The sequence below is a fragment of the Mus caroli genome, chromosome 12 (genome assembly GCF_900094665.2).
Source record: "Mus caroli chromosome 12, CAROLI_EIJ_v1.1, whole genome shotgun sequence".
Classification (NCBI taxonomy): domain Eukaryota; kingdom Metazoa; phylum Chordata; class Mammalia; order Rodentia; family Muridae; genus Mus; species Mus caroli.
In genome coordinates, this window is record NC_034581.1 from 112912265 (window position 1) to 112938234 (window position 25970).

General features: G+C 41.5%; 1 protein-coding gene across 1 annotated transcript in view; it reads right to left on the bottom strand.

The window, feature by feature from the left end:
- The window catches only part of Dnah11 (dynein axonemal heavy chain 11), a 309803-nt gene that overhangs the window by 156677 nt on the left and 127156 nt on the right, over window positions 1-25970 (bottom strand). Inside the window, exons 35-42 of the mRNA XM_029484410.1 lie at window positions 24373-24489; window positions 18004-18142; window positions 14633-14725; window positions 12511-12705; window positions 10383-10460; window positions 7705-7841; window positions 5288-5435; window positions 3004-3152 (exon numbers count right to left, since the gene is read on the bottom strand). Coding sequence (XP_029340270.1) covers window positions 3004-3152; window positions 5288-5435; window positions 7705-7841; window positions 10383-10460; window positions 12511-12705; window positions 14633-14725; window positions 18004-18142; window positions 24373-24489 — 1056 coding nt within the window. The remainder of the gene's footprint in view (window positions 1-3003; window positions 3153-5287; window positions 5436-7704; window positions 7842-10382; window positions 10461-12510; window positions 12706-14632; window positions 14726-18003; window positions 18143-24372; window positions 24490-25970) is intronic.

Here is a 25970-nt window from a genome sequence, read left to right on the forward strand (position 1 = left end):
ATATAGAAAGAGGAATTTATAGAAGAGAGTACTCTAGTTCTTAGAGGACACGTGCTTAAGTACTCACAGATGAAATGTTTTAATGTCTCCAACTTACATTCAAGGATTTCTGCAAAAACTGAAAGATAACATGCCTCTATGTATGTGTGCAAGTGTGTTCGTGTCAGCAAGAGGCTAAAGAAAGGTGGACACATGATAGGGTAAGTCCTTAGGAACAGGGTTTTGTGACTGTAGTCCACAGTATGCCCCCAATTCTGTAGTTTTGAACACTTGGAAACAAACAGTTGCAGAAAACTGACACTTTTGAAAGAACTGCTTCAGAACTATAAGCATATTGATTTCAGAATGTGAGGGATATTGAATAAATTACACACACACATGTATATATATATATATGCCATATTATGGTATTACAATAGGTAGTGAGCTATCTAATAATTACAAAGTACAAAGAAGCACTCGGATCCTGAGATAGCTGAAAGACTATGGCAACAGCAAGTGGAAAAGTAAAATCCCCTTAGAGAAGACCCCCTTATTCTGGAAATGTCTCAGCTGGGGCCTTGGTCATTCACATGAAAATTAAAACTGACACATTTATCCGGGACACAAACTTGCACACACAGAAACTTAACTGGAAAGAGTAGGCAGTGAAACTGGATACAAACTGGATGGCTATTGAAGCTACCTGGGACTTTAAATAGCAGTCCTTCTTTAAGTAGACAGCCATTTTGAGCTATCAGAAGTACTTACTGCCTTAAGATGTGACTGAGACTGAAGGACAAAAAGGCTTGGGAGCCATCAGAACACAATGGGACAGATGAGGGATCCCAAAAGGAAGGGAATGTTGCCTGCTGCATGGTGGAGACCCTGCTCTGGGGGGGTGGGGAAGTAGACGGTCAGGATCAGTTCTATCCAACAGAAATGCCCCAGGAACAGAATCCTGCATAAGGAAAGATGCTAGCCCAAGAGCAGCTTTTCTCTGTAGAGGCTGAAAACTCCCTCAGACAAATGCATCGAAACTTTATTAAAACACACAGACCTGGCCGTGGTTCTTCCTTGTGAGCATCAGACACAGGAAGAGCAACAGGCAGCCTCTGGGAGGGGGCAGAGGTCACTTTCAAAGTATAGTCAGGGGAGGATGATTGGAAGGACCGCCCACAAAAGCTACAGCAGGGCAGAGAGAAAGCTAAGAGTGACAAGGCATCGGTTTAGAGAATTCCCAAAGACTTTGCTGTTAAAGGCTTCATCCTTAACATGCAGTGCTAATTTAAGGTGGTGGCACCTGTCAAATATGAGGTGCAGAAGTGTAAGGTCACTATGGGTGTGTCTTTAAAAATGACTGTGGAGACCAGTGTCTCTTTTGTTCTCTCTGTGATATCTTGGTCACAAGGGGAACAGCTATGTTCTACCACAATGCATTGCCACATCACAGGCCCCTAACACAGGGTCCAAATAATGAGAGACTCGATCTCTGCTGCTGGATACCACATCAGCTTTCTCTCTTTTAAAAACGCAGAAAGTCTCAGGGATTTGCTACAGTGGGGGATACTTCCTAGTACAGGGAGAAAGCAAGGAATGCTGGGACGTGAGAATGGATGACTGGCAGGACCTGGAGAAAGGCAGGTCCAGGAGAATCACAGAAGACCTACTGCCCTGAGCTGAGATCCACAGCCATCCTGACATGACTATGGAGGGGAGGGATCAGGAAAAGAAGTAGCCTGAGCTTGCTCTCATCTCTTCCTCTCATTTCCTGCCAAGGTTCTTCATGAGCCAAAGGGAACAGAAGCCAGAGGGCAGGGAGCTCAGCTATGTGGTCACATGGAACAGCGTCTGGGGCAGAGACACCATGAAGAGGCTGGGGACAGGGTTGATGGAGGGCATCTGATGCAGAAGCAGATGGTTACCTGCTCAGCTCAGAGGTTCCTACTATGCAGAACATGGTGGGGGACACATAACCACACAGCAACTGAGATACAAAACCCTTGCTCTGAAGGAAGCCTTTCCATTGTTCAAATACATGTACATATTTCATACACAGACATGCAAGTACTCATGTAATGATTTGTCTAAGAGCTTCATGTAAGCTATTATTTGTTTGTTTATTCAACACATACTGTCAATTATTTTCAAAGTATGTGATCAAGGCAATATGTAAGTAAAAATGACTTAGACACCTGGGTGCTAAATTACCTTTAAATTAATGCAATGAGTATTACATTAGTAATATCTTCTTCAAGTCCTTTTAACTGAGATTAAAATAAATAAATAAAATGGTAGAACAGCTGATTAAGGAGTGAACATAGGCATACAAACAACACACACACACACGAAGACATGCCCTATGGTAGAGCCACCAAAAAAACATAAATGGTGACTCAGAGAGACCCTGACACATACCACTCAGTGAGGACCCTAGAAAAAAGGCAGTGAGGAAAATTAAGGATGTGGAATGCCCTATAGGGTCCACAGCATCCTCTCGTGTAGTACTGGGAGGAAGGTAACATGATACGGTCACTCTAGTTAAACATGGTAGTGAGTCCTTAAGGGTCAAAAGCTGTATTAGCATCTGATCTGGTAATCCTGGGGTTATCACAAAGGGCCTGAGACTGATACTGGAAGAGTAACTTGTGTATCTGTATGCCTTATTCACAGAATCGGTTCACAATGGCTGAAAGGCAGAGGCAGCCTACATGTCCATCAAGAGACAAATGGGTAAGCCCAACCAAGTGTATAAACTGACTCTGTAGACATTAAGAGTAAATACACCTCTATCTCTATAAGCCACCCAGAGTGCTCTAGCTCAGGAGCCACGATCAGGAAGAAGGCTGCCAGGAACTTAGGCAAGGATGACTTCTTAGTGCTGTGAGCAGATGGTGGGGATGGAACAACAGAATCAACACGCTCTCTGCCACCCAGCTTTGCCCTCACCAATAGTGATACAGCAACGTTGATGCCACATACATCTTCATGACAAAAACATGTAAGAAAAGAAGAAATGCTCACGGATTCCAGCCCAGATCCTGCGGGTTCACATACAAAATGCCAGCTCTGGAGACCGTGGCTGGTGTGGCTGTCCGCAGGTGATGGGTCTCGAACAGAAGCCTCATGGAAGGTTTGAGGGCCACTCGTTCATTGCTGGCGAGGGTCAGCACCTACAATGAGCAGCATGTGGTTGGTGGTTACCAGAGGAGTGCTACCACCAGGAGCCAGTACAGCAAACAGACCATCACAATGAATGATGCTCCTACTAGTGATGCCCATCACAACTAGGACAGCCATAGGTAGACTCACCTGAATTCATATCTGAGCCCATGTGGAGGCACTCTGGCTGAATCCTTAGGGAATAAAATTGCCTTACAGACTCATGAGGGCCGGGCCTCCAGTAGCCATAGGAACTGTTACTAGCCCAAATGTAAGTGGACTACCATAAGACCTGAATTCCAACTGGTAATAAGGACACATGCTCCACTATACCCATAGCATCCCTATTTATAATAGCCAGAAGCTGGAAAGAACCCAGATGTCCCTCAACAGAGGAACATCTATGGATACAGAAAATGTGGTACATTTACACAATGAAGTACTACTCAGCTATTAAAAACAATGAATTTATGAAATTCTTGGGCAAATGAATGTATCTGGAGGATATCATCCTTAGTGAGGTAACCCAATCACAAAAGAAGTCACTTGATATGCACTCACTGATAAGTGGATATTAGCCCAGAAATCTAGAATACCCAAGATACAATTTCCAAGACACAAGAAAATCAAGAAGGAAGACCAACACGTGAATACTTCATTTCTCCCTAGAATAGGAAATAAAATATCCATGGAAGGAGTTGCAGAGACAAAGTTTGGAGCTAACACGAAAGGGTGGACCATCCAGAGACTGCCCCACCCGGCGGTCCATCCCATAATCAGCCACCAAACGCAGACACTATTGTATATGCCAGTAAGATTTTGCTGAAAGAATCCTGATATAGCTGTCTCTTGTGAGGCTTTGCCAGTGCCTGGTAAATACAGAAGTGGATGCTTACAGTCATCTATAGGATGGAACACAGGGCTCCCAATGGAGGAGCTAGAGAAAGTACCCAAGGAGCTGAAGGGGTCTGCAACCCCTTCAGTGGAATAACAATATAAACTAACCAGTACCCCCTGAGCTCGTGTCTCTAGCTGCATATGTAGCAGAAGATGGCCTAGTCGGCCATCATTGGGAAGAGAGGTCCTTTGGTCTAGCAAACTTTATATGCCCCAGTTCAGGGGAATGGCAGAGCCAAGATGTGGGAGTGAGTGGGTAGGGGAGCAGGGCGGAGGGAGGACATAGGGGACTTTTGGGATAGCATTTGAAATGTAAATGAAGAAAATATCTAATAAAAAAATTTAAAAAGTAAATAACACCTTTGACATCTAAATTAAAAAAAAAAAAAGACCTGTATTCCACAACTAGGAATGTGCACCACTGCAGTTAGCCAGTGTCCTGTCCTCTCTCATATAGGTATGCAGGCTCCAACCTCTGTTTTCTGAGAAGCATTGTCTTCATTCAGAAAGCAGTGGCTACTGCTGCTACCTGGGAGTAGTATTGGCTCCTGAACTCTCACCCTGCCCCAACAACAGGTCTCGGATTGCCTTTTTGGTATCACACGGGACCTCTTGTCTCTGCTGTTCCCAGGACAACCACACGGCATGCTTGACAAAGCATTTAAACACAATCTGTAGCCATAGGAACAACTTAATTTGCATTGCCAGGTTTCATCAGTGGTCACACGGTACAAACTCATTCTTTTGTTGTCTCAATATCAATATTTAATCAGATCACATAAGATATAAGAATTTAACGCCTGCCTCTTAGAAAACAATAAGGCACATAAATTGAATTCTTATCTATGTACCTAAATTTTATGAATGGTGATTCAATTCAGAGGTAAGGGAAACATTTCTCCCAATTTTTAAAAAGATTTATTTATTTTTATTTATATGAGTACACTGCAGCTGTCTTCAGACACACACTAGAAGAGTGCATCAGATCTCATTATAGATGGTTGTGAGGCACAATGTGGTTGCTGGGAATTGAACTCAGGACTTCTGGAAGAGCAGTCAGTGTTGTGTCATCTCTCCAGCCCTCTCCCCCGCCCCCCACCCCCATTTGTTTAACTAAGAAGAAAATATCACTCATCAAAACAGTGACTACATATGAAATAGTGCATTGAGGAGATAGGAGATTGTGGATATCAGCAGCTGAACAGCCCTTGGATGTAGCGCCAAGGAGAGGCACTACAGTGTCTTTCACCTTGTTATCATCCATCACTGTGTTCAGGGACTCGATCCACAGGGGGTCAATATCCCCATCCAGGACTATCCAGGTTGGCCCATCATGTGTGAGATTTGCCTGCTCTCTCAGAATGGATGAGAAGAGACCTGTAAAACGGGAGCAGATGCTGCAAATGCAATCGGGGGCTGTTTGTTTCTAAAACACATTTCCCCTGGGATTCCCTTTATGAGATAAATAAAGGAAGTTGCTACCTCCTTCTCATGAGTGACATACAATGCCCACTGTCTGAGCTCTCTCAGGTGGGCTCCAGATCTAGTTAGTTCTATGACTTACTCACAGGCAAGCTCTACCTTCTAGGAGAGGGTCCTTACCCTTAATAACAAAGCTTTTCCTCTACCTGTTGAGCACGGGAAAATGCCTTCCTTGAAGACCCATTCTGAGACTTATAGATGGTAGTGAACATAGACCGGAAACGTATAGTAAGTAAGACATTATCCTTTTCCACACACATATGTTCAGCATCTGTCTTAGACTGCCTACCATATTTCACCTTCTCCATTTTTTTCTATTACATTACTCAAGGTTTAAATTTTGAAAGCCCATGCTCCAACATGCTGTCCATCTTCTTTACAGACATGAGAGTGATGCCAGGCTGCCGAGACATAGGTGCAGAGAAGTGTCTCATTCTGCATCCTCGTTTGCAGTTCTCCCATATCTGAGGGATGTGCACTCATGGGGGACATGCTACAGGGGCTGGGTATGCATCCTCGTTTGCAGTTCTCCCATATCTGAGGGATGCGCACTCATGGGGGCATGCTATAGGGGCTGGGTCTGCATTCTCGTTTGCAGTTACCCCACAATAAAAAGCCAACAGCTTTTCTAAGGGTTCTCAGTTTAAGCAGCTTTCACATATTTCCTGTATAATGCTAATGATTTTGTCCCTGCCATGATCCTTCATGAAAATCAGACCCTAGGCGGCAAAAAAAAGTTGCAAAACATGACCATCAGATCAGCAGTGACCCCAAGGTAAGCGGGTGGACAATACCAGATAAGTCATACTTCAAAGCGGGTCGCCTAAGTGGCATTTGACCATTGTGAGCAGAAGTGTGGATCCTAGGGAACAGGGCCTGGATGTTGGGAGCATCCAGTGTTGAGATTTGGATGGAAAGAGGCTTGAACAGCAGGAACTGGGAAGAAGAAAGGCAGCCAGAAGGGCCGAGTGCAGGACTGAGGTTAGAGATTGATGGAGACCCAATCACCAGTCTCATAGGCCATAGAAGAGTTGACTCCTAGAGTAGCTAATGGACACACTGCAATCTGAAAGCTAGGAAGTAGCATCCTGAAGCAGGCTCTGGTTTCTACATGGAAAACAAGGGGCTGAGACACCAGGAAGACAGCAGCTTGGATTAATGTGGCATCTGTGGAGATACACTGACATTTAATAAATATATGTTTTCTTATTTTTCCTTTCCTCTCCCCCATGTTCTCATTAATGCTGTCCTTTCTTTCTTTTACTCACAGGGTCTCTCTCAGTTTGTAGCCCACGCTTGCCTAGAACTCACTTGTAGCACAAGCTGGCCTTAAAGTCACTGTAAATGATAACCCCTTCTGAGTGCTGGGATTATAGGCACAAATCACTACACATAACTTCAATATATATATTTTTTAAAGATGGTGACATATGGTATCCATTGTGAAGTCACCAGTAGGAAACAGAGAGAGACAGGGTACTGAGGATTATACTAAGATTAGTACACTCATTAGAAATAAGAATTATGAAGGCTTTTAAGGAAAGTATGTGTTTATCTCCAAATATAGGTTGAGTATCCTTTACCCAAAAACCTTGGGATTAGAAGTGTTTCTGATTTCAAACTCTGAAGAACTTCAGAATATTTGCATTTGATTCACTGGCTGGACATTCCTAACCTAAAAATCAAGCATCTCAAATATTCTGAACTATGCCTAAACTTATGCCTAAAATGTTTTCAATTCCAGAGTTTCCAGGCAGGAAGCATGACCCACTGCCTTCTGTTCCCGACAACTATGATGCAGGCCTAGATACAGTCAACATCCCTCACACCTATGATGCCCATTTGAATTCAGCCAGTGTCTCATTCCAGGAACTTTAGAAATGGGGCATTCTCATTGACTTCTGGTTTCCAAGAAGCCCTGCCATCACTGGTGTGGGAAAAATGCACAGCACTGAGCAGTTCTTCCGCCACATGCAATCTAGTACTTCCCAAACCTTGCTTTCAGCAGGTCATTATCATCATAGCACACTGTCAATTGAGAGAGAGAAGGAGGGAGGGAGGGAGGGAGGGAGGGGTAGGAGTAGGAGGAGGAGGAGAGAGACAGAGACAGAGACAGAGACAGAGACAGAGAGAGACAGAGAGACAGAGACAGAGATTGATTTTCATCACTTCAAATGAAAGCACTTGCCATCTTTCCATTCTCGGGTAGCATGATGTATGAAACCAAAGAGTTCATCTGTTGTCACAGCCTTGGGGTTTAAGTCACTCCAAACGGGCTTCTGTTTCATGTTAACATATGTTCTGTTCAGTGTTCTCAAAATCTGATAAAAGCAAGCCAAGAAAGCAATGTAAAGTTGGACAAATGGACAGTGGAAAATAACAAATTCTCCTAACCTATCATGTGCTCCTGGATATCCCGCATCTAGAGTGATGCAGAAAGCAGAAAAAAAAATTGTCTGTTTCCTCATCGTGTAACATTCAATGCCACAGATGCTTAGGATGACAGGATCAGCTCACCTGATTCCCAGAGACATTCAGACTGGAGAAAGCTGCTGTATCAGTTAAATCTTTAGCTATGTACAAAGTGAGTTTGAGATCTGTATATACATTGAGTGAGTTTAAGATCTTTAACTATGCATACAGTGTATAAAGTGTATAAGAATTCCTGTGTATGAGGTCACTCTGCTAGAATTTTGTAGCCCAACTCAGAATCACCATGACTGCTGAAGCCCTCCCAGAGCTTCTCACTCAATAGGCAGAGGGAGGACCCGTAGTGTAGTGTGCATTTCTAAGACTCCAGGATGACAATGCTTGCCTAGACAGTCTTCAAGATCCACTGACACAGCAGTGACTGAACCTTCACAAGATATGGTCTTCAGTTGGAGAAACTAGAGCTGTGGCTGCTGAGCATCTAGCATCCAGCATCTAGCATCTGCTCTACATGTGTCAGTACCCTGGATGGTGTGCATCTAAGCAAATACTCAGTGTATAGTGTCACTGGTGCTTGGAGGCTAGCTTCAACAAAAGCAGCTGGAGAAAGACAACATCAGAATTGGGACGCACTAGACATGTATCTACTTAACTGACCCAAATATCTGCCCTGGTTGTCCTTTACTCTCCCTTGAAAGCCAAGGTTGTTGTTTTCAATCTCTATCATCCTCACCAATCCTAGGAGTTGTAAAGGGCTGATCTTTAAAAGTGCCAACTACTTTACGGTGGTGAGTGTGTAAATAACACGGTCCTGCTCACATCAGTCTAAGCCTATGTTGACTAGGTGAAGAGTAAAGGGAAGAAATGAAATACCTCAGGAATATGCAGCTTATATTTTTGGAAACCACTAATCTCCCAGAAATTTTAGAATTTAATTTTATCCTTCCATGAACCATGGCCTACATCTGAAAGTTATACTAACAAAGTAATTATAGGTCTATCAGTAATCTACTTTAATATTGCAATGATTACATTTTTCACTAGGAAAAAAAATCTCCACACAGAGCCTCCCTGGGCAATTGTCTCCCTTTGGGTTCAGCTCTGAGGACTGGCAAGTTCCGTGCACAGCCATGCTCCAGAACTCATATGCCATTCCCATTATTTTTAGATGTTGGCCACCAAATGTGTTTATACCCAAGCATCCTGAATGGGAAGGCACACAGCTCTGCAAATACCGTCTGCCAACCAAGAAAATAAGAGTGCTGCCAGGACAGTCAGGAAGGCCAAGAAGAAGCAAGCAGTGAACTAAAAATGGGGCTTAATAATACCTAGAGCTTCCCATCACAGCAGAGAAAACCATACAATGCACAGCCCAGCACACAATAGGGACCTCAGAAATGTGGGTGTTGCTATCTCTTTTCTTTTCAAGCTTTGTTTTGAGGCCAAGGAAGGCTCAATCTCTAAAGGAGTAATGAAGGAAAATATTTGCACTTGTTTTCTTAATAGTATGGGAAGGAGACTTTATGATAGCCGCAAATAGGCAAGAAGGTAGTTTTGATAAAAGTGAGCAATGCTCATCAAATCCTGCAAGTTAGGTGGCTCGTTCACTCTGAACGCTCTCACCCTTGGTGAAAGAGGCCAGGTGTGAGCATGCAGGTGCAAGCCTGGATACGTTGGCCAAATTCTCCTTATCTTGTGTGGAAAGTCTAGTCTCTGGATGAGCCGATTATTTCTCCCTCCCTCCCTCCCTCCCTCCCTCCCTTTCTCTCTCTCTCTCTCTCTCTCTCTCTCTCTCTCTCTCTCTCTCTATATATATATATATATATATATACATACATACATACATATATGTGTGTGTGTGTGTGTGGCATGGTGTTTTTGTATGTGTGGTGTGATGTGGTGTAGTGTGTGTGTATGGTGTGGTATGGTATGTGGTTTAATGTGTGTGGAATGGTGTGTGTGTGGTGTGTGGTATGGTATGATATGTGGTGTGGGGTAGTGTGTATGTGGTGTATGGATATGTGTGTTATATGTGGTACGGTATGTGGCATGGTGTGTGTGTGTGATATGCCATGTGGTAAGGTCTGTATGTGTGTATGTGTGTATGATATGTGTGGTGTTATGTATGTATAGTGTGTGTATATGTGATGTGTATGGTGTGGTATGTGGCAGGGTGTGTATATGTGGTGTGGTATGTGTGTGTCTGTCTATGAAATGGAGCATGCAAACAATGATCTTTTTCACCTTCACATTCCATTGATCATGTGAAACTGAAAGGAACAGTGTCACATGATCAAATGGCAGCTGTAGATTTCAGATCCTAGTTCAACATTATTGTGGCTTCACCAAAGGGACCCCTAAGCAACACTGAAAATTGTGCCCTCCAGAAAAGATTCCTCCAAGGCTAAAAGGTATAGCATGAGTTCTCCTACCTTACTCTTTCCTGTGCCTGCATTTCCAACCACAAAGACAGAGTGTCGCACGGCCAGTAGCTCCTCAAGCTGGACAACCTGCATACAGACATCTGTCACTCAGGCCCTTTCATGACTGAGTGACCAAAATACAGCCCATTCATTTTAGCTCCCTCTTACAACCCTACTCTGATCCCACTGTCATGTGGGAAAACAGACTAAGCCCATACCATAGCTTCTTGGAGATTCCCCACATAAAAAGCAGACATGAGTGTAATATGTTGTCATTGTCATCATCACTACCATTGTCATTGTCATCACCATTGTCATCATCTCTGTCGTCATTATCATGTCCATGGGCATTGTCCAATGACATCATCATCACCAAGGTTATCATTATCATCACTGTCATTATCATCATCACTGTCATTGTCACCATTATCATGATTGTTATTGTCATCTTTATCATCATTGTCATCATCTCTGTTGTCATTATCATTATCATCTCCATTGTCATCATCATCACTGTCATCTTTGTCATCATTATCACCATTGTCATCATCACTGTCATTGTCATCACCATTGTCATTCTCATCACCTCCATCATCATCATCATCGTCGTCATCACTACCATTGTCCTTGTCATCATCATCATCTCTATCATCATTGTCATCATTACTGTTGTCATGACCATCATCACTGTCATTGTCATCATCATCACCACCACCATTTCCCTTGTCATCCTCCTCCTCCTTTTCCTCCTCCTCCTCCTCATCTCTATCATCGTCATCATCATCACCACCACCATTGCCCTTGTCATCCTCCTCCTCCTCTTCTTCCTCCTCCTCCTCCTCATCTCTATTATCATCATCATCATCACCACCACTCTCGTCATCATTACAGCATCATTGTCATCATCATCACTGTTGTCATGGTCATCATCATTACCATTGCCATTTTCATCATCTCTATCATCATTGTCACTGTCATCGTCATCACCATTGTATTGTCATCATTACCATTGTCATTGTCATCTCTATCATCATTGTCACTGTCATCATCATCATCACTACTGTATTGTCATCACCACTGTCATTGTCACAATCATCACCATCATTGTCATCATCACCATCCCTGTCATCTTTATCATCACTGTCATCATTGTCATCATCACTGTCATCGTCATCATCACCACTGTCATTGTCATCACCACTATAGTCATTGTCATCACCACTGTCTTTGTCCTGTCATCGTCACCATCATAATCATCAGCATCATCAGCATTACTTGTGCAGCATGCATGTGTACATACGTGTGGAGGCCCAAGGTTCATGCTGAGTGCCCTGCTCTCTCCTTCTTTACCTTACTGTCTGGAGAACAATGAGGTGTTCTGTCTCTACAATCTGTCTGTCCCTACACTGAGGTGAGAAGTACATCCAGCTGCAAATGGCTTCATATGGATTGGGGAGTTCAAATCCAGGTTCTCCTCTCCTCATGCTTGTGCAGCCAGCCCTCTCACTCACTGAGACATCTCCCCAGTCCCTATTTCATAACTTTATATGACACTCGTTACATGGCAGGGGGAGTTACTTACAAAAATCAATGACTCTTTTACAGAGTTTTGAGCAGAAATGATGTATAGCAATCATTGCCTATGGGGGAGTGATAGCACACATCACATAAACTCTTCTGAAACACACACTTTTCATGCATTGTTGATCAGGTATTCATTGACCCCAATGTAGCCTTGTATTTGTATGAGTCAGACAGTGCCTTCCTCAGAGCTGACATGCCTCCCCCAACAAAAATAACTGATGATTTTACTTTCATTATCCATGGATTGGAGAAGAGAGAACACAATGCAATTAGGTGCATGTAACCCAGAAGTTTTAAAATTAGCTAAAAGTATGGTTACATTTAGAGTCATGACAGTTATATCTACATTTTGAAGTCCTCCGTGATAGAGATTAGGCATCAAAGCATTTACTTAGATGTTCCTTAGCTGACTATCCTACAAAATGCTTGAAAGTATTTGATAAGATCATATTAAAGTCATGTAATATAGCTAATGTTTTGGATAAATAACACTTGGAAAGTTACTTGAACTATCAATCCCACCACCTGCCATCAACAGTAATATGTCTTTTACTTTGAGGATGAAGCTCTCCTCGGGCTGTAGGCGAAGTTCCAGGGTAGACTGCTTGACCATCTGTTCAAAGTGTGGTTTCCTCTGCCGAGGTACATCCAGGGCTGGAAACAGGTCGCTAACCAGGCCCAGGAACACTGGGACATCATCAGTTACAATTTTAGGCATATTAAAGTCCCTCAATGCTCTCATGAGTACCTAGGAAAGCAGACAGAAGACACTGAATCTAAAGGTGACACAGTGCATTTCAAACACTATATAGAAGCATTACATGATACATACTGTATTGAAATATGTGTTAATATGATGTATACATGTATAATTTTATGTTGTGTACCATCTAAAATCAAGTGTAACTTTTCAAAGTCTAATAAATACCTACTGAGCTAACACGCATTCTAAATAGGATTTGTTTTTATTTATCGTGTGTGTGTGTGTGTGTGTGTGTGTGTGTGTGTGTGTGTGTGTCCCCACAGAAGGCAGAAGATCCTGGAGCTGGAAATACAGGCATATGTGAGTTGCTCAATCTGGGTAATAGAAACCAAACTCAGGTCCTCTAGAAGAACAGAATATGTGCCTAACTGCTGAGCTCTCTCTCCAGGCCCACAGCAACACATTCTCAACCTTCACATCCAAATCTGATAGGAGAACACTGTTCTCTGTCCACAGGGAGGCAAACACTTTCAGGTTAGTGGAGCATGCAAGGCGACCACATGTGGCCTCAGAATAAGATGATCCTTGAGGCCTACTTCTTCCCTGGGAGCTGTTTTGGTCTTCAGAACACCTCTGAGCCCATCTCTCGCCTTCACCAAACTCATATTCTGGATTGAACCCCTCTATCAAACCACATTTCTTGAAGCTCTCTGCAATCGCAGGATGATAAATACAAATGCTTTTAATTTGGGCTTTCATTTTACACTGGCTAGAAACTAAAGTTGGAGCTAGGCTTTAAAAGCAGTAACTCAAACATCAGTGTGTAAGTTATACAGAGAGCTACACTTTCCATCTTCACTGAACACTGGTTGAAATAAAGGAACAAAGAAAATGTTGGCTAACCCTAAGCAGAGACCATGAAGAGATAGATCTGCAAATTTAAGACAAATAGTGTCCCTTACCATAAAAAAAATTCTAGAGAGATCTAGTTTTACTCTATATTTCAAGATACATCACATGCATACTTGCATAGTTCTGCTATCCGGTCTCTTGTTTCTTCCTAAGCAAAGAGAATGTCAGCTGTGCTGTCACCACTGAAATCTCTGGGGGAGAGCAGAGCTCTTCCCAGTGGCCTCACAACTGCTGTGCATCTCACGAAGTTAACCTCTCCTCTTGGAGCCCACTCTGAGCAGTGGGTGTTCTGTGCCCCACTGGGTAGATCCAGAGGTTACTGGCTTTTCAGGATGAATATCCCAACTTTATTAACTGGGGTTCTTACACATTTCTCAAAGAAGATCAAACAGTGATGACTAAAATATTCTTTTTTTAAAATATTTTTTTATTACGTATTTTCCTCAATTACATTTCCAATGCTATCCCAAAAGTCTCTCATACCCTCCCCCTACTCCCCTACTCCCCATTCCCACTTTTTGGCCCTGGCATTCCCCTGTACTGGGGCATATAAAGTTTGCGTGTCCAATGGGCCTCTCTTTCCAGTGATGGGCTTCTAGGCCATCTTTTGATACCTATGCAGCTAGAGTCAAGAGCTCCGGGGTACTGGTTAGTTCATAATGTTGTTGCACCTACAGGGTTGCAGATCCCTTTAGCTCCTTGGGTACTTTCTCTAGCTCCTCCATTGAGAGCCCTGTGATCCATCCAATAGCTGACTGTGAGCATCCACTTATGTGTTTGCTAGGCCCTGGCCTAGTCTCACAAGAGACAGCTACTTTTTATGGTTGATATCTCAAAAACACTTATATAAAAATCACATTTTCCTTTCCCAGATCCCCATCTCTGTAGTCAGGAACACTTGTGACCATTTACAAGAAATGCTGACCCTTAAAATATCCTGCATTAAGGACAGATGTTTTAATAGATGGATTCATGTGTGCCTCCCCAGCCAGGTACATACTTCCGTCTGTCTGAAGCCATTTAGCTACTCACTCTGCAACATCATTTAGCACTGCAGTACCTGATCTTCGGGTCTATTTTTATCTCCTCGTTTCAGGGAGCCAGCTACCACCAAGACAGACTTAATAGCACGAAGTCCCCAGTCATAGTGATCCTAAAAATAAAAGCACAGGCACATCTTTCTCAGATACTGAGTGAGATCTTCATTCCAGAAGTAAAAGCTGGAAGCCAAAAGAGTTCAGATAGACACATTTTTAAAAAAAGATTTATAACAATTAATTCTGGAAGCAAAATAATTTTATAGATCTTGTCTGTGGGGCGTGTGTCTGACTTCCTTCCGCCATTTTCTAGACTTTCTGTAGCATCTCACTGCAGCTTTTGCCCAAGTCCCCATCTCTCACCTCAGCTTCTGTTCTCCAATCAAGCAGATGGCTCAGCACCTTGACTGGTCCAGGTTCCCTTCCCTTTATGCACCAACCTTCACACATGTACCCCTGACCTTTATTATCCCCATCCCAGCCATTCATGTCTAGTCACCTGTTCTTTCAGTCACTTAGACAACTCTGCCCTAGTGCGAACATTAAATACAATAAAAGTTACAAAATTCTATTATGAGCCAGTCTCTCCCTGAGACTTGTACACCATTCCCAATGAATCCCACTGGCCCTGGACTTCTGGAAGGTGAGGCAGTTCCTATCTATTTCAGTCTGTGGAGTTCTTGAGCCTGGCTTACAGCAAGGTGCTCAGTGAACATATATTCCATGAGTTGAATTCAAAAGTGACTGACTCCGTAACAGGATCTCACTATGTATCCCTGGCTATCCTGAAATTTGCTACAGAGACCAGGCTGGCCTTGAACTACAGAGATAGTGCCTCTGCTGGGGTTAAACATGTTCACCACCAGTCTTGGCTCCTAAACAACTGATTTGGGCTGCCTGGCATTCTCTCTCTTGTCCTCCTATCTACCATCCTCATGGCAACAATTCTCCTAAATGTTTCTCAGCCGTGCCTATAGGCAGGTCACCTCTCCTCCAAGCCTCAGCAGCTGTAGAGAGGCAGACAGAGTAGCCATCTACTTTACAGATGGATGTGGGGGTAAAGTTGTTCATGTGTGAATGAATGCTTTGTGAACACTGAAATGATAAATACATGAATATGCCATTTCATCCATTTGTGGATAATAAAACCAAATTAGGTCTTGGCTGCCGTTTCTGTTGGTAATAAAAGAAGAGAAGAACGGAAGTAAAAACACCCATGTGTCATGCCGATAATAAAGGTAAGGGGTGCATGGAGAACGTTTTCGTTCAGGTGTGTATCTGTGGGACTTTGGAGGCTACAAATACCCCCCAGAAGGACTCATGAAAAGTCTTGGCAGGAAAATTATTTTTTATCACTGGTCATGGTAGAGATCATCTGGAAGTCACAAGTACAAAAGCAGACTAGGGCTGAAGAAGGAAGATAAAAGTAAGAGCCAACAGGTCTGCAGGGCACAGAGGCTGTCTGGGTCGTGGCCAGGTCCTTACAGAGGTGATGCTAAAGGAGAGGATGTGCCAGAAGCTGCAGATTCTGTTCGTAGAGAACCCCTTTATACTGAAATGCTGTGATGACTACTGAATCCTCATTGCTTTTCCTGGTTTATCCAATAAATTCTGACCCTAGAAAACCATTCTTGTGTTTCTATTCTCTTCCAACTTTAATCCAAACGTTCAGGAACGTTTCTGATTCTTCACATTCCTCTCTACTCTCAGAAATGTCTGAGTTGTGCTTGTAACTCAGCTCTCCTTTCTTGACAGGTTTCCTTTTTCCATGCATGCAGTGCAAGAACTCTTCTCTTCCTGCCTGATACCTAGCACATTACCTTCCTCTTGAATTTGGCTCCAAGTGTCCTAGATAAAGTTAGGATAAGCTCAGCTCCCACCAGCTCCTACTACCGCTCAGCTCAAGACTCGGTTATTTCATGAACTTCCACACCCATCAACAGGATTATAACTACCCAACTGGTAATCTTGAGGTGATTTCAAAACACAGCATATGTAGCTGTGTGAGGAGATTTTAAAACACAACACATGTAGCTGGTTGAGGCAGCAATTGCAATTGCAATATTCAGAAGACTGAGAAAGGAGGATTTCCAGGAGTCTGTGGCTAGCATGGGGTAGGGTAAGACATTATCTCAAAACAAAACAAAACAGAAAATAAATGCTACCTATTCTATGTAAACACAGACCTCTTCCTTTCTTGAGACCTTTGATAATATTTTCCTTCTCTACTTTCTTCCAATTTTTACTTCATGCAATTGAATCTCCAAGTTCTTTACTTGGCCTGTCTGTTTCATCCAGTTTGTCTCTTACAACTCTGTCAACTGGCATCAACAAACATACTACCCGAATAAAGTAGATGGTCTCACTAGATGTTCATAATATTACTACTGTAACGGACACACTCAAAGTCTCATTTTTCATGGGAAGTGGATTTTTTTAATTATAAATTTTAAATGGAATTTTAAAGGAGATTTCAGATTATAAGAAAAGATAAAAATACCTATCATCTCACTCCTCAGAGACAACTGTCAAATATTATGTTTCCAGTCATTTTGTGTATAGAAAACACATTTACAGCTGAGGTCATACCCAATGGAGCTTCTTTTGCACACGACACTGTGGGACAGTACTTCGCCTGTGTGATTAAACATTACAGCTTCCTTTCCAAATACCTACCCTTGAAATGACAGGATGTCTATATCTCTGATTCCATATCTCACTCTGAAAGTGGGCAAGTTAAGATAAATACACTGGATCGAACAAGTATCTGTGGGTTAACAGCCCCATTATATAACAGCTACAGGCTAATGTCACAGGGAATCAGTGAGACACCACAGAAAGTCCTAAACCCAACAGGAAGCCTAACTTAAGAAGACTGAAGCAGACACACACTTGTTTGTGGCACATCCACAACTTCACAAACTTGCCAGAAGCCAGTAAAGAAGACTGGAGACTAGGATTAATAAACAAGCCCCATACAGTTTCAAAATAGGGATTAGCGAATGATGAGAAAGGCCAACATTTCTAGAATGTTTTCCAGAATCAACTTCACTCACCTTGTGACCCCTTCTGCCTTTTCCACTACAAGAAATAAAGGCAGCATGAAATCTCCTTTATAACTATAGCATCAAAAATGCTCAGAGAAAATCCCATAACTCTTTTGTAAGAAGCCATATGGAGTATAAGTAAGATACTTATATGCACACTAAGATGTCTGAAATTTAATTTCAGGAAAAAGTAAGATTTGGAAAGCATGTAATTTGAAAATCCCATAGAAAATATGAAATCCTTCCAAATGTCTGTGTCATTTGAATGCTAAATTATTCAACATACATGTTTTTAAACGTCTATTTTAATATGATATAAAACCAAATAATATCCAAAGACTTCTCACCTGCTTGGACAGCAGCTCCTCACAGAGCGTGTACAAGGAAATGAACTTCCGGGCCAACGAGCGTGCATCCACAAACCCTTCCGCCACCAACATGATTTCACAGATCAGCTCAGTGTCCGGGGCCACCATGGCACAGGGTCTACAGTATAAATATGAGCTCTCATTTTAACTATTATGGTAAGGTCATACGTGTGCATCGCTTCATTCAGGTGATTAGGATGTATCAACAGTCTCACTATTCCTATGAAAGTCATAATGGCCTCTGTCAATACTGCTAACAAAACCCTTCAGTCTAACTAAAACACTTCTGCTGGACACTGTGGAGATGGTGAGACAGCAGAAATGGTAGACACCTGCAATGGGGGTGGGTGGCAAGTTTAAAGAAAATGCAGAGTTACAATACATTAACTTCCCTCTGCGTTGGTGGGGTTTGGTCTTTGCTTGTGTGGTGGAGCTGGAGATTTAAGTCAGAGCTTCAAGCACACTGAACCTGTGCTCTACTTCACAGTTACTCCAGGCTCTTAACTTCGTGTTCATGATCTCACTAGAATGACAGGCACAGGAAGACTGAAGTTTTCTAGTAAAGGTAAAACATACTACCGGAACACAGTGTCCATTAATCTCTGGAGAATAGTACCTCGCTCTGCGGTTGGTTTCAACAACCACCAGGCATACAACCTCCAAGGCACAAGTTGGTACAAAAACAATGAGGGAGTTATGAGTTTTGTTCTGATTTATTTAACAAAATATGATGTATTTTCGTTTTCAAAGCTCAAAGAGTTCATGAATGCCTGACTGTCATCTTCAAAAGTGTACAAGTGGGGTTGAGGGACGCTCTAGCAGAGTCCCAGGTTGGCACCCAGTGTCCATGTGGCTCACAAGCACCAATGACTCTAGTTCTAGGGGATCCAGTGTGGGTTTCTGTGGGCACAAGGCATGCACAGGGGACACATATACATGCAGGCAAAATACTCATACACTTAAAATAAAAAAAAATTAAGCAAAACCCTAAATATGTTAAAATATTTTGAGGGTATACAAGTTATCTCTTGCACAGTCTAGGGTCCACCAAGAGGGGCTTTCCAGATGAAAATTTAGAAAAACGTAGCTTCAATTTCCTCCTTATGTATAGGAGGATTTCAAAAAGTTCCCAAAGACTGGAGCCAGAAATAGCCAGACCTGAAAACTTTCCACTGAAACCTGGTACAGAGGGACCACAGGCAAATGAATAAACAAGCTGTATGCTTTAGATTGCTAAGACTGTGCACCCCAAAACACTTACCTGTTTCTGTGAGTACCGTTACATGCTACTTTACACGCATTTGATTTTTTTCACCCTGGACACTCCTCATGGGTCTTTGGGCCTAGGGGACTGAAGCCTTAATCTAACCCGACCTCTGGATTATTTTTTTTTTGTATTTATTGTTCATTGTGCATGGAAGAATGGAAAGCAGAGAAAAGAAAAGGGTTGCCATATTATCTGTCATTACATCAGTGAACATAATAAATACTTTTTTAGTTAGTGTACAAAACAATAGGTTTAATTGTAACATTTTCGTGCACACACATCTTTGTATGTTACTCATTCAGTCTCCCACTACTCTCTCTCTCTCTCTCTCTCTCTCTCTCTCTCTCTCTCTCTCTCTCTCTCTCTCTCTCGCCTCTCCTCCCAAATACAACCTGTTCTCATGTCCTCTAAGTATTTACATACATTTAAATCTAAATCCTGCAGATAAGAAAAACATAAACAATGTTCTATCTTTCTCCTCCTTTCCCACCATCCTCTCTTGGTTCTCTCCCTTCTCATTCTTATAGAATGTGATCTGCCCTTTATGTACTGGGACCTGATCCTTGGGCCCAGTGCATGCTAAGCACCATACTCAGAATACTGAGCCACATTCTGCAGCCTGCAAACACTAGCATTTACTGTGCATTTACTTCATACCACACAGGGTGCTAACACCTCCTTCCTCCCCGTCTCACTAAATTTTAACAAAAGGTGAATATTTTTCATGTCTGCCTTTCCAGAGGTGCAGGCTGATGGGTGTCCCTGGAAGTTTCAATATGTACTATAGAGTACATTGTTCTTGGTAAGTGGAGAAATTTAAAAACAATTACAGCCAAGCCTCAAAATGTTCCTGACACCATGACTAGCATCAAAATATAAACGATGCTGCAGGTAGTTTATCAAATGAAATTTATGAAATGTCAAAAAGATTTAAAACTTTACAGCCCAAATGAAAGATGTTCATGAGGTAAATTGGGTCAGAAACGTGAAAATGCAGTACAGACAATTGTGCTTTGCAGCTATTGCATTCACCGCTGGGGTGGCAGTATGCTCTGGCTGAAGAAAATGAGCAGACTATGCTAGAGAAAGCTGTTATCATGAACATGGGAAACATTCAAGATAAGATGTTAGAAGGTTTGATGAACATTACAGAACAGAATTAAATACTCATTCTGTATTACCTACTGAAGTTTTCATTTTGTGAATTACATTGAGAAGTGATAGCATAAAATTAGAATAAAATATAAAAGAATTATGATTAAATGTAAAAATAGATGGATAAACATATTTTAGGCTTAAAGAATTAGAGGAATTCTCACTAAAAACTATAAATATTCTTATAATGTATATAAGGAGACATTTAATTCTTTTGAAGTCATGCTAAGTAGTTAAAAGACATACTGTTAATCCTAAAGACCTGAAAATCAACTGTTAAGCTTTTAGATTAACCTCAGGGACCAAGAGGAGGTTGAGCAACACAAATTATAGCATGTGTGAAGTTCAGGGTGCCCTTACAGATAATGCCCGGAACAATACAATACATGCTAAAACACTTGCTAATCCAGACAACGGGATACCTTCCATAAAAGATGTAGATCACCAAAACAAATCTAAAGAGAAATAAAATCTCAATAACTTCTTATCTATTAAAGAAATTCATTACTGAAAAATTCCCATGAAGAAAAATATTGGTCTAGACACTTTCACTGATTAATTCTACCAAATACTTTAACAACAAATAATACCAGTCCCACTCAAAGTATTAGAAGCAAGACACATGATGGCAGCATTTCTCTAATGCAAAAATCAAACAGGTTACACAGAATACACTACAGACCAGTAGGCTCTGTAGTAAAGATTTTTTAAAATATCGAATAAGATCACAGCATATTGTATTTAGCAAATATGTAAAAACAAGGCTTCCTTTTATGCCAAGAACATAAGACTGAAGGGCTGTTTATCATTAGAAAGACAATTGCTATAGATCAGTAAATCGACAGAATAACAGAAAACATCTAAAATGCCGTAAACAACAAAATCTGCTGAGGAAAACACAGTTGAAAAACTCCAAGCTTTGGCTAAGTAAGCTTCCTTAACTAGAATATTAAAAAATCAACATAGTAGCTGGGCAGTGGTGGTACACGCCTTTAATACCAGCACTTGGGAGGCAGAGGCAGGCGGATTTCTGAGTTCAAGGCCAGCCTGGTCTACAAAGTGAGTTCCAGGTCAGCCAGGGCTATACAGAAAAACCCTGTCTCAAAAAAACAAAACAAAACAAAGCAATTGCATCATCGAAATTGCAAAAAGGAAAGTCACAAAATAAGAGAAAAGTTTCATATTGTGTGTTATCTAATAAAGGAACTGTTTACACAATACAGCATTAAACACACACACACACACACACACACACCTCTTTCTCTCTCTGGGAACGGCCAATAAATACATGAAAAATTACTCAAGACTGTGAGCCTTAATGGAAATATTAAAGTAAACTCATAATGACACACTACAATGGTTCAATTAAATCAGCTAAAACCTACCAAATAATATCATAATGTCAGCATTGCTATCAATGTTAAATATTTAACAACATAAAGCAATGGAATTCTCACTCACTAATGGTGAAAATTTAAAAGGAGTCAATGACCTTTGCAATGCTGCACATTTTTTTCTAAGTAAAGCATGCATTTGCCACATGACCAATCTTAGATATACTCCTAGAAGAGACAAAAAAATGTGTTCATGCAGAGATTTTCACAATGTTCATAGCAGGTTTATTCACAAAGGCTATAGATTGGAATCAAGGCAAAGTCCATCAACTGGTGAATGGGTAAAGGGCGTGCAATATGTCTGTACAGTAGAATACTCAGTGATTAAAAGAACAAACTCCTGGTCAACACTGAAGCTTGGACTAATCTCAGAACCGAAATGTTTAGATAATGATGCTAGAGAGCAGGAAGGAAATTGTAGGCTTATCACACCCAAACTCCCCTTTTGCCTTAGGGAATGGTATATGATCCTGGTCTACATGTATATAGACCAGGTGTATATGACAATTATTCACTGATGGTAAGTAATAAGGAAACCAACATTAAAACAATTCTTTGGTATTCATAGAACAACTTATTAAGTATAAAAGCTAATTCACATACTATTAAAATATATCAACTTATTTTTACACATGAGTACACACTTGCATGTGGAATATATGTCTATGTGTGTGGAGGCCAAAAAACCTCTGATGTCATTCCTGAGGCACTATTTACACCCCTCCACCACTTTTCTTTCACTGTTCTGGTACTAGCGAAGTTAGGCTAGGCTGGCTAGCTAGTAACCCCCAAGATCCAAAAATCAAAATAAAATGTGTTCCAAACATTTTGAAACATGTTGAGGAATAATGGTGTATGTGTAGGGAAGCCTTCCTTTTCTGTAACTAAGTCATGTCTCTACAAGTACAGTAAACTATGAATGTACATTAAGGTTTTACAATTCATATGTCAGAATAGAGTCGAATCTAAGCCAAGATGTCTCAGGTAGCATTGGTTATTGTTGTGTTGTGACAACATGTTATATGTTCAAAACCAAGATTGCAGCGAAGATCACAGAGATGCATCTCCAATTCATTACACATTATATTCTGAATAAATTCTTGACCTTGCACATTCAGAAACTGTTGCCAAGTTTTCCTGGACCCACATTTAGTCACTTGAGCCCCTAGGGGGTCATGGCTCACAGTTTAGAAAGTTGAAATTGATAGGAACTCCAGAAAAGATATATGTAATCCTTAATCACAGAGAGTTGTGTGTGACAGAAGATTTAGTTTCCAACTGGCACAAGGGGCCTCCTGAGAGTTTAGGAGCTGTCTTCTCAATCTGAATATTTGTGATGTTCCGACAGCTGCTCACTTGATGGAAGCATGCCAGTGCACCAGATTACACCTGGATGACATAATGGAAAAGCTAACAGTCATGATGGGTACTGAAGATGCACCTGCAGGTCTTCCTATGCAGGCTGCTGGTGGCATATATATTGGCTGAGTGTTTGAAGAAAGGAAGTCAGCAATGTATTTTAATCATCGCCTGGTAATTTGACATCTAAGATTTTATCCTGTGGTGGGGGAAGAGCTCATTACTAAAGGGTTTGCCACACCAGCTTGAGGACCTGAGTTCAGTCAGTCTTCACCACCCATGCAAAAGCTAGCTGCAGTAACACACACTTTTAGTGCTTGGGAGGTGGAGACAGGAGGATCCCAGAGGCTTGCCAGCTGCATGGGTGATCTCCCGTGTCAATAAGAGATCTTGCCTCAAAAAGTAAGGAAGAGAACATTTGAGGAAGACACCTCTGGCCTCCATATGCACACATACATCTGAGCACATACATGCATACACCCGAAGACTCTGAAACAAAAGTAATTTTAATAAGAATAAATGTTTATAGCTTGCTAGTTTTATATAAAAAACAAAAACAAAACAAACCAACCAGAAAACAAAAATAAGCCTGCCACACCACACAAGGCAATAAAGAAATTGTAGATGAGCCGTAAGAGGGATGGTTTTGGAGATGTGGTAAATTATACTTCCAAAGATTTCCAATAGTATGGTAAAATATGTACAAAGAACATTACAAGAATAAAACTAAATAAAACCATGCCTAGCATATTTTAACTCTCTAAAATATAAATTATAGAATAAAGTAGAAAAACTATAACAATCATGATGTCTAGTTGGCAAATAACTTCTCTTTATACATGCCTGCATTTACCAAATGCTTTATAACTTGTGAAAGTTCTGTTTACAATAAAACAGCAATGAAAAAGCTAATATTAAACACTTGGAATTACCACATAACTTTTACATACTGATTTGAGTGCTGGTTTCAATACACAAGGGGTGAGTCTATCATGGAGAAAATTATCTCTATAAAGATCATGAGGAAAATTATCTCTATAAAGTGATCTCAAAGAGATAAGTTTTCCATAGGAAATTAAATTCTCTGGAAAAAATAAATGGCATGGTCAGAGTGAGCCAACGTTAGGTGGCATAAGCGTACCACAGTATGTGAGCTGTAAGAGAAGCACTTGCCTGAACAGAGCTTTGAGGTTTTCTGGTAATTCGGTTCGACCGGCATATCCTGGGTTCAGAGTGATAAATATTCCAACCGAGGGTTTCAGCGGGATAGTCTCTCCAAGAAATACAAATCTACCATAAAGAGAACGTTGATGGAATTAAATGTGTTCACTGAACATGAATGCACACTGACAAATGCAAGCCACTGCAAAATGCAAATGTGTATTAGAAAGCTGTTTGTCCTGGGTAATTTTCTTTAAGATTCATAAGCACACACATTTTGAATGTTTTGAAGCATATTTATTAAAAACACCCCCCTTCCCGTCTAGAATCACAATATGGGAAGCTTTTTTCCCCCTCTCCACAGCCTAAAATGGAAGAATGGAGAGCTAGAGGACTGCTTAAGATTTAATCAAAGGTGATGGCAGTTTTGCCTTCGGTTCCTTGAATGGAGCACTGCACAGAGAGTACCCATCCTCAAAGGAGCAGGAGGAACGACTCCCTGCCCAGTATCACCTGCCCGCCCGTTATTCAGTAAATCTCTACTAAGCATCTCTGCATGGTAGGAATGTCTGGTGGTCAGGACAGCAGGCCAGTGGGCTCTGCTAGGCTCAGAGTACAGAGCCATCAATGCTACACATTAGGCATGACAATTATCCTCTTTGTTACAATTTCCTCATTTAATAAAAAGGGAGAATAATCCTACCTACTGGTGAGGATTTGAAAGAATATGAAATAATGGTTAGCAACACAATACCCAGGGCATAGTAAATACCCAACGGATATTAGCTATGAATATTGCTATCTTCACCACGCCAAGGCTAGGAAGAAACAATGATTTTCAGAAAGAAATTATGAGTGCCCAGTTAGACCTTTGATGACCAAGGCAATAAAATGGTAACAAGCAAAGTAAGCTTTTGGGCCAAGCAGACAAAATGTAAGGTGAACTCAGAAAGATCTTTTGAAGGAAGGGGAAAGCTGAAGTGGTGTCTCAGAAGAAGGAGAGCAGAGACACAGATACTGGGGCTTTCTGGGGGATTTAGATACTAGGTAGCTAACAGCAGGTGATTATTTTAATGGTTCAGGTTAAAATGGAGAAATCAGGATTTTCCAAAATGTCAAGTAAAGAAGGCAGGCAAGCTTGGCTCACAGAGGCCAAGAGTGTGGTCAGGGTCTAAGCATCTCTCTCCCAGCATTCATAGCAATGATTGGCGGGGCCTCCAAGCAGAGGGAGGACCCTCTAACAGGTGGACTCAGCTTAGATCTATGGCTTAGAACCTGAAGGGTAAGGAGAATTTAATCAACTCATGAGACCATAAAGGAGACTTGCAGCCTGTTTTTGAACAGGAAGAAGGAAGAAGAGAGATCTTAAAATGCAGGCAGAGGCATCACCAAGTATGCCTGGGAATTTTCAAATCACTTCTGACTAAATACATAAATCTGCATGACAAAGGACGGCCTCAGATGACTTTAGGGTTTCTTCAGATAATGGGATTCGAAGTAAAAGTCAAATGTGGCCGGGGATCAAAGGAAAAGCTAAAACTCCACTGAGACAGAACCAGAAGTGGGGTGGGTAAGGCAGCAGGCATCTGGATGTTGGAAGCCGGTGTTAG